General features: G+C 35.8%; 1 protein-coding gene across 1 annotated transcript; it reads right to left on the bottom strand.

The window, feature by feature from the left end:
- Positions 1-9,021: 9,021 nt before the first annotated feature.
- LOC123583255 (olfactory receptor 4K14-like) lies at positions 9,022-9,963 on the bottom strand. The gene has a single exon (XM_045450163.1). The coding sequence runs from the start codon at positions 9,958-9,960 to the stop codon at positions 9,022-9,024; it is 939 nt and encodes a 312-aa protein (XP_045306119.1). The 5' UTR covers positions 9,961-9,963.
- Between the last annotated feature and the right edge of the window lie 334 nt (positions 9,964-10,297).

Genomic DNA, 10,297 nt, shown 5'->3' on the forward strand with positions numbered 1-10,297 from the left:
TGCTCTGCTAGTCTTCTGGTGGTTTTCTGGGTTATTTAGGCAGGTGTAGGTGGAATCTAAGTGATCAGCAGGAAGCGGTGAGCCCATCGTTCTCCTACCCCACCATCTTCAATACATTGTCTTTTTAAGAACCTTTAAAAAGTTCCCCAGGTGACTCTTGATACTTTTGGACAATACCAGACTGTAGCATATAAAGACTAAGATATTCTTGTGTATTTCAGAGTGCACTTAGGGAAACAACTTGCACTTTGTAACTGGGCAGGAGTATTGTTTGGTTAGAAGGGTAAAGGAAACGGAGGCCGGTGGTGTTACCCTAGCACAGGCCCGCCATTACTCCTGAGGAAACTGCCTCACTCCGACAGCTCCTCATCCGCCTAGCAGGGCAGGTTTTCCCACCTAGAATTTAATACATTGTGTTATACACTTAAAGATGAGGCTACACATGAAAGAATAGTATGTAAGGCTTAATTCTGTGATAAATTGAATATTTTTAATGGGGGAGATATAGAGAAATAAAAAGTATGGAATAATTTTGATTTTTCTCATCAGCAATAGGTAGGAGTCAGAAAATATCGTAGAACTGTCAATGCCAAAAATGAAAGCCCTTTATTAAGTGAGGGAACTAAGCACATTACATAAAAGTAGACAGTATAATAAGGTATAAAATTTTATACCAAAATAATACAGAAATAAATTTCAAAAAATTAAAAATAGCAAATAAAGGAGACAATATTGTGGAGGAAATGTCAATAATAGCACAAAACAAAGCAAGACAATGAACAATGGAGGGAGGTTTTATTTATTAATGCTGTCAATGTTCAATCTGAGATATGCCAAGTGGGAAACACGATACTTAAGTATTAAAATCTTCAAATAATGTAATAGTAAGCTAGATACTTGGGGGTCTATGAACATAGATCATATTTTATAGCACAATAATAGAATACAGTTTATCAAGTGTACATGTAACATGGAACTGGACACACCAGTGATCATTTAATGTCTATTTCCTCCACTAAGGAGTATACTTCCTGAAGGTAGATGAGAGTTTTATGCCAGAACTTGACACAGTATCTGGTATATTTTTGGGTATTTTCAATAGGTGGTCAGTGAAAGCTGGTTGAATGAATACGCTCTTAAAAGCCTCTTGTGTCTGATAGTAAAGATTGTTTAAAATTTCCCACAGTTGGAAACCAATTAAAATCTTCTTTCAGCATTTCTAGCATACTTAGTTTTAGTTTTTTCTTTTAATGTAAACACAGAGTCAGTGAAGGAAGGGAACTCATTTGTGGTGACTGAATTTATGTTTCTGGCATATAACTTTTGGCCAAGGTAACTTTTCCTATTATCTATTTCTTAAAACATGTTCATCACCCCAAATAAACCTCATACCTGTTAGCAGTCAGTCCCGGTTCTATCTCCTCACATCTCCCGGCAACCATGAAGCTGCTTTCTGTCTCTATGGATTTGACTTCTCTGGACATTTTATATAAATGAAATATTATGTGACTTTTTGTGTGTCTGGCTTCTTTCACTGAGCAAACTGTTTTGAGGGGTTATCTATATTGTAGCATGCATCAGAATTTAAGTTCTTTCATGATTGAATAATATTCTATTGAATGAATATACCACATTTTATTTATCGGTTGGTGAATGTTTGGATTATCCCTACCTTTTGGCTGTTGTGAATAGTGTTTCTACAAACATTTGTGCACGATTTTTTGTTGAACACCTGTTGTCAGTTCTCTTGAGTATAACTGCTGGATCATATGGGTCCTATAGTAACTTTATGTTTAGCATTTTGAGGACCTGGCAAACGGTTTCCACAGTGGCTGCACCATTTTATGTTCCCACCAGCAGTGTATACACATTTCAGTTTCTCCATATCCTCACCAAAACTTGTTATTTTATAATTTTTATTATAGCCAATCCAGTGGGTGTGAAATGAGAATGCATTCTGGTTTTGATTTGAATTCATCTAACGACTAATGATATTGGGCATCTTTTCATGTGCTTCCTGGTTGGCCATTTGTTTATCTTCTTGAGAGATATGTATTTTCAAATCTTTCATTCAGTTTAAAATGAGATTGTGTTTTTATTATGGAGTGTTAGGAGTCCTTTATATTTAGACCTGTATTAGTTTTCTAGGACTGCCATAATAAATCACCACAGTCTTGGTGGTTTAAAACAGAAATTTAGTGTCTTGCAATTTTGGAGGCTAGAAATTGGCAATAAGTATGTTGACATACTCATAAATATCTAGGGAAGAATCCTTTCTTGCCACTTCCAGCATCCACTTATGTCTGCATGATTTCATCCTCTACCTCCGCTTTCTCATGGTCCTATTCCCTGTATTCTTGTCTTTTCCTCTTTGTCTCTTATTAGGACAGTTGCTTTTAGATTTAGAGCCAGCCCAGGTTCTCCAAATTAATGTCATCTCAGTACCCTTATTACATTTACAAAGACCTTTTTTCCAAGTAAGGTCACATCAGTAGTTTCAGGAGTTGTGATATAGCATATAGACCTATCTCTTTGAGGGCCACCACTCCACTGGCTACAAGATCCTCATTAGAGGAGTCTTAAAACTACTTTCTCTCATTTGCAGGTCTTATTTTCACTTTCTTGAGTGGAGGCTTTGACACAAATATTTTTAGTTTGGATGACGTCCAGTGTACCTATTTTTTCTTTTGTTGATTTTGCTTTGGGTGTCCTTGTAAAGAAATCATCGCCTACAATAAACAAACAGCAAATAATAAATATACTATGAATTTCTAGGATTGTATCATCTGTGGTTTTTGTTTTGTTTTCCATTCATGGCCTGGAGAAGCTGAGATGATAATGAGGAGCGTGGTTTTGAGGTGTGTCTGCAGACAGAAACCACATTATGCAGGGCCTTTAGGTGTTGAAAAACATCACAGTTTGAACTTTATCCTAACAAATGGATGGCCTTTGGGAGTTTTCATAGTATGTATGTTTGCTTTGTGAAAGACACTGTTAAGTGTTTCATGTAACTTATGTGTTTTATCCTTGACATGCTATGAGAATGTAGTGCTATTTTATAGAAACTGGTTTAGAGAAGTTATGCTTCTTCTCAAAACTCCTACACTGACCCCCTTTCATAGGTGTGAGTTTCCAGTGTGGGGTCCTCTAAGCTTCTGAGTTTTAATAATGCCAAACTCTCCCCTTTATTCCTCCAGCTCTGAATCTGTTTTTTTTTTTTTTTCCTTCAGCTGCTTTTAAAATGATCCCTTAGTGCTTTAAAAAGTCTATTTTTAGGTCTTCAATACCTAGTTAACCATCTTTAGATTATATTATTTTATTAGAAGAACAAATATGCATTTTTTGGTATATTCTGATTCATAAATTTGTAACAAAATTGGTCCCAGGAAGCAGCTCCTTAAATATGGGGATTGGAAATTGGCTTGGTCTTGTCCTTGGGAATGAGCACAGCCTGAGATCCTTGCCCGTGGGAAATGGCATGCTAGTGATCCATTACCAGCAGGCAGTGGCATTGCAGATAATTGTGTTGATTGCATTGAAGGCTAACAGAAGCAAGTGGCTATTGTACTTGACCATTTTGTTACTAATGATGATTATAAGGAGTGTGGTGAGTGATGGATTCTTCTGAATACTTATAGAAAGAAATGACAAACTAAGATTTTTAAAATTTGATTTCAAGTTATAGTTTGAGAACCAGAAAAGTTCTATGACATTTCTTAAATATCTTGCTTTTGTAGTTATGGATGTAATCCTGCTGAAATCAGCCACAGAATTTAATTTTATAGTTTTCAGAATAACAATTTGCGAAATTAAAGGCATTGCTTAGTAAGAAGGGGAAATATGTTTGGAATTAACATGCATAGAGCCTTCCAAACTTCCAGAAATATGTGTGATTTTTCTTTAAGTGCTGGCTTCCTAGGAGTTGCCTATGGATCAGAGTAGCTTATTTTTCAGGCCGTCTTTGTTCAGAGGTGTGCTTTATTCCTGAGCCTTTGAACCTTCATTTTTCATTGGATCTTTGTGTGGCTTAGGAGATGCTTTCAAGTCTACCCTAATTCTCCTAAGTGGGTGCAGCCTAGCACATGCAAACAGACTTCCTGTCCCTGAAGTTTATGATCTTAGGAGGGATCTTAGCTGGTTCTTTCTGTCTGATGTCTAGTTTCTCTGCTGTTTTGTTTATGGCTGCCAGCATCAAGGAAATTCTAACACTTGTTCATTGTTCTTCACCAAGATTCCCATGTTTTTTGAGAATGTCCTTCTTCATGGAATTCTCCACAGCAAGTTCCAAAATGAAGTCAGCCACCTCAGATAAGGCTGCAGGGCTTTTTGTCTTTAAAGCCTTTCTCTCCCCGAATCAGAACCTTTGAACCACTGCATAGGAGTTGGGGAAGAAGATCTTACTTATAATTTTTCTTCACCACTATCAATATAGTCCACATTCCTTTTTATCTTTAGGCTAAACTATTCTAAATGTTTATGACTATTCCTCATGTAATATGGTTCTGTTTACTTACTGTCCTTGAATGGACTTCAGATTCTTTGTACTAAGTTTGATTCTCTAAATATAATCTGACCACAAAGTCATAAAATATGGGAGGAGAAGAATGGAAAAGAAAGGAGTAGAAAGAACATGAATGAAGGCTTCCTCTTTCTTTATTAATGACTATAGCATTTATGATTTAAAAAATAATCTCACAATCTCTCTTCTGCATTACTATGTGGACCCAGATCAGAAGAATGTGTCTGGCTTCCCTTTGCCAAGTATTACTTTCAGTATTACATTAAGAGAATTGTTTTGAGATTAACTTAATGTACTAAGTAAACTATCTTGTGATTGTTTAATGGAAGCATCTTTACATTTGTAGTTATTAACTTGAAGGTATACATATTTGTGTAGTTAACAAACTTAATATTTAAAAGTATATACATATGCATATATCCATATATATATATATGGATATATATGTATAATGTTTATTATGAAGCAACAATTCACATACCACAAAATTCATCCATTTGTCATAATATATTCTGTAGAAATCTTGATCATTCAATATTCCACAAAACATCATACCAGTCCACTACATTGATGTGGTAATTCTGACTGGACCCAATAAAAGGAAAAAAGCAAATATTTTGGATGCCATAGACATATCTGAGTTAGATCATGGGAAATAAACCACCTCAGTAAAGTTTCTAGGGTTCCCATGGCTAGCATCCCCCTGAGCTCTAGTGTAGCTTGTAGATCTCAAATGCCTAAACTTGGGCTTCAAGTGATTGTGTGATCTCAGCTACCTATGATGAACTGAATGCTATCTTATTCTTTAAGCCATAAAATTGACATTCAGAACCAACATTATATCATTAAGTGGAAATGGCACATAATAAACTGGGCTTAGCAGGTCAAGAGGCATAAGAAGTTACATTAGTTTATAGTAAAGTCTTTCAATAACTATTACTGCCTGATTGCCTTATCTCTTTATTATATATCTATGACTACATGGACTAAAAATTAAATATTTAGAGCTTAATATACAGTTGGTTTCTTTTATATAATTGACAGCAACTAGAAGTGAAACTCTGAAGCTCTAATACTGCAATTTAGTGAAGTATTGTGGTTAGATTTGGTTAGTTATGGTAGTATTATGATTTGGGCCCTGAATGAGTGTGGTGAGGAGAAATTCTCCCAAGGGAGGAATTTCAAGCGGTACTTTCAGTTGTCCACTTTGACTAGAAGCATGAATATATATTTATTCCTGATAGTTACTAATGGTGTAATTAGATGGTCAGAGCTTGGACTGAATAGTAGGAAGCCTACTGACAGAGAATTCCTGGGGGAGAGTTCTAGTGATAGACCTCTCAGAATGGGCATAGATTATGAAAATAAAGATGTCCCATGTGAGTGATACTACGGGGCAGCTCCTACAGAGGAATCTTTAGAAGTCAGGTAGGCAAATTACAAGTTATGTGTGTGTTAACATCTTTCTTCAGTCACCTCAGCACTTGCTGAATGGGTTCCTATGCAAAATGACCAAGGTTAAGATCATTCGTTGATAAACAATTTGGAATTCCTTACAAAGCTTGATCTGGCTGTTAGTGTTACCTGACCTTTAATGCTGAGCCACTAAATGGCACAATTTACTGCGGGGATCAGCCAGTGATCTGATGGCAGGTTAATTATATTGTAACATGTCCATTGTGGAAGAAGTAGAATTTTGACCTCACTGAAATGAACATATGGGTATGCATTTTTTTCCTACCTAAATTCCATAGGCTAAACTCCCATCCATGGATTGAAAAAAATGCTTTGTCACAACGGTGGTATTCTATATAACATTGCATCTGATGAGCCAAACAAGTGCAGCTGTGGTCTCATGGCCAAGAATGCCCTGATATTAACACTTGTTAACTCATAAACAGCTGGTCTAATAGAATGATAGAATGATATACTGAAGACTTGTTTATGACTATTTTGGGAGGTGAGATCTTCATTCTCTTTGGGAATCAAGATGTAGAAATTGTAATAAATCCTGTCGCTGTTATATCTAACAACTCAATAATTTTTGCTTCCCATTTGCATCACTCTGAGCTCTACTGTGTTGGAAGTCTTGGTGCCTAAGAAAGAAAGACTTCCACCAGAGTAGACAATATTTTCATTAAATGCAAATTAAGACCGACCGTTGGCCATTTGAGGTTGACTAGAGAATATAAGTTTTCTAGGTTAAAGTCTGTGAAGATGATTCTAATAGAAACCAGTGAGAATTAAGGAGAATTTGCCTATCTGATAAATGTAAATACTAAGCTTGAATAGCATGGAAAAAAGTGACTAAAATGTTTGAGTTGAGAGCATGTAATTCTTGGATTTTGTTGTGACAAATTCTATTACAAAGAAATTTATAAGCTTATTTTTTACTTTTTAAAAAAAATTTTAATGTTTATTTTTGAGAGAGAGGGAGAGACAACAGACAGATAGACACAGAGTGCAAGCAGGGGAGGGGCAGAGAGAGAGAGAGACACAGAATCTGAAGCAGGTTCCAGGCTCTGAGCTGTCAGCACAGAGCTCGACGCCAGGCTCAAACTCACAAACCGTAAGATCATGACCTGAGCCCAAGTTGGACATTTAACCGACCAAGTTACCCAGACGCCCCTGTATTTTTTTATTCTTAAACCCTTCTTTTTCACATGTTAGGAAATCCATAAAAATAGTACTTAACACTCAGGTTTATCTTATAAGGACAGACAGAAAAAAAAAAAAAAGATACTCAGTGTTCTGGGCAGAAAAAAAATTTCTTAAAACATACAGTGGTGACAATACAGTGAATGAATAGTATACCCATGAGAATGAATTGGGGCTACCGCCCAAGGTAGAGACAGCTAAATGGTTGACTGTTAATACTTTACCATTTGTGTGCAGGTTTGTTCTTAGGTGATGTTTCTCCCATTCCCATTTTATACTGCATAATCAATTTAGATTGCAAAATGCCATTTCCAGTATATTATTTATTTTGTTTGGTTAATATTCTATTATTGACTTAGGTTCTCTGATTCTATTAATTGACTCAGGTCATGATCTCACAGTTTGTGAGTTCAAGCCCCACATCGGGCTCTGTGCTGGCAGCTCAGAGCCTGGAGCCTGCTTCCAATTCTGTCTCCCTCTCTGCCCCTCCCCTTCTCATGCTCTGTCTCTCTCTTTCTCAAAAATAAACAAGCATTAAAAAAAAAAAAGAAAGAATTTTCTATTGTATTGGGTAGCATTATTTAATAAGTGAAGAGTCTTGGAATTCAAATTGATCTATAAATCCTAAGAGAAGGAAAAATAAGACTGTGTTATCTTGAAGAACTTTAATTCACATTTCTGAGTCTCATTTTCTTATTCATAAATTGGAAATAATAAAAGCACTTAAATTAATGCATATAAAAGAGTGGCATAGAGTAGGCATTCAAGGAGGATCAGTGCATTATTTTTATTGTCATTTTGTTGTTTTTTGTTTTGATGTTAAGAGGAATAAAACCTGTGTATGTACTAAATTTTTTTTCTGTCTTTTATTGTTGATTCTTCCAAGTGAATGTCAATCCACTTAATTTAAAATTCTGCAAGAAATAAAATAAATTTTATTTGTAAGTGGAAACTTAGGAATTTCTTTTAATGACAAAGGCTGCACTTCAATACGCCACGATCAATAAATGTTATGGGTATTTGAATGGATAAATTATCCTTTATATATTCATTAAAATATATTTATTGACTGTTTATATATTAACCAATATACTAAGTACTGCTATTTCAAGAATTGATCAGGTAAGGCATGGCTCTTGCCCTTGAAGAGCATACATTTTAGGACTTTTACACAGATGGTTAATAATAGTTTGAAGCATAATAAATATTAGTCCTTGAGACTGAGATAACCAAGGGAAATATCATTAGGTTTTACCTTTTTTTTTTTTTACATTTATTGAGTTAATGGAAATTAAACACAGAATATCCTTCACTTTATGATTTTACCACTGTTGTCACATTCTCTCTAGTTTTTTCTCCCACTGCTTCCCATTGGTATTTGCATGGAAGCTAAGTTAAAGAAAAAATAATAATTGAGTTACCTCTTGACAAGAAGTTGGGTGAAAGGTTTGAGAGAAAGAGTCAGTGTTATAGGAGTACTTTCCAAATGGAGTCAGGAGAAAATTCAAGAGAAATTTGTTAAGATACTATCCATCAGGATGGATGGATGGCTTTGTTGAATGAATTTTAGATACTCAATCAACATAGTTAAAGTCATAGGAAGATGATTAGACAATTCCCTCAGAAAGAGGGATCATTAGTGTTTGGGCTTTAGGGATATATTTTGTGGTGTTCTACTGGATGATTAATAAATGTTGCCATTTCTTGAATTATATTTACCCTATTCCTGCACTTGGAGACAACTATAATATGTAGAAATAAACTGAATGCCTAGAATTTTCAACTTATTTTACAAGGTCAATGTATTATCAATTTGAAGTGCTTACAGTAAGGTTTTTGGGGCATTAAATATTTCCCTTGTAATGCATATAATAGCTTCTGAATCTCTTCATGGCATCTTTAATCTCTTTATTTCTCAGAGTATATATGGCTGGATTTAGGAGAGGTGTAATAACAGAGTAAAACACAGCAAGAAATTTGTCCACCCAGGTGATGCTGAGTGGCCACACATAGATGAAGATGCAAGGCCCAAAGAAGAGCACCACCACTGTGATGTGGGCAGTACAGGTAGAGAGTGCCTTGGAAGCACCAGTTTTAGTGCTTTGGCAGATGGTGAGAAGAATATATGTATAGGATATCAACAACAGAATAAAGCAAGTCATAGCTAGAACCCCACTGTCAGCATTCATTAATATTCCCAAATTGTAGGAATCTATGCAGGCAAGCTTGATTACCAGTGGTATGTCACAGAAGAAGCTGTCAATTTCCCTGGGGCCACAGAAAGGCAATTGCACAATCACAGCCATCTGACTCATGGCATGCACAAAGCCAATGCTCCAGGAAGTTACCACCAGACTAGTGCATTTTTGCAGGCTCATCATGGCCGAATAGTGGAGTGGCTTACAGATAGCCACATAACGGTCATAGGCCATTACCACCAAGAGTACCATCTCACCCCCTCCAACAAAATGTACATAGAGGATCTGGCACATACACCCTCCAAAGGAAATAGTCTTGTTCTCCCTGAGAAAGTCTGTGATCATCTTTGGAGTGGTGACTGAAGAAAGCCACATATCAACAAAGGACAGGTTGGCCAACAAGAAATACATGGGAGAATGAAGATGGGAATCAGTGATGATTAGGATCATGATGAAAATATTTCCAGATACAATAATCAGGTAAAGCATAAAAAATATGATTAGGAATAAGACCTGCATATTCCATGAGTGGCAAAGTCCCAGAAGCACAAATTCTGACACTATAGACAAATTTCCTTTATCCATTTTATTCACTCTGTCCTCTAAAATAACCTAGGAAGAAGGATAGATTGTCAGTTAGTGGTGTGGGAATGGGTACTTAACTTTTAGTATTTAATTGAAATTCTATTTCATTTAAATTTAAATTTCCTCAAAAATTAGCATTTATACCTGAACTTGGAAAATATAACTGGGAAGACAAATATTGGCAAAATATTCCTGACATTATGCCTTTTTTTTTTTAAATTCTCAAGTTATATAACATACAGTGTAGCCTTGGCTTCAGGAGTAGAATCTAGTGACTCATCACTTACATATGAAAACCCAGTGCTCATCCCAACAAGTGCCCTTGTTAGTACCCATC

This window comes from Leopardus geoffroyi, chromosome B3, assembly GCF_018350155.1.
Source record: "Leopardus geoffroyi isolate Oge1 chromosome B3, O.geoffroyi_Oge1_pat1.0, whole genome shotgun sequence".
NCBI lineage: Eukaryota > Metazoa > Chordata > Mammalia > Carnivora > Felidae > Leopardus > Leopardus geoffroyi.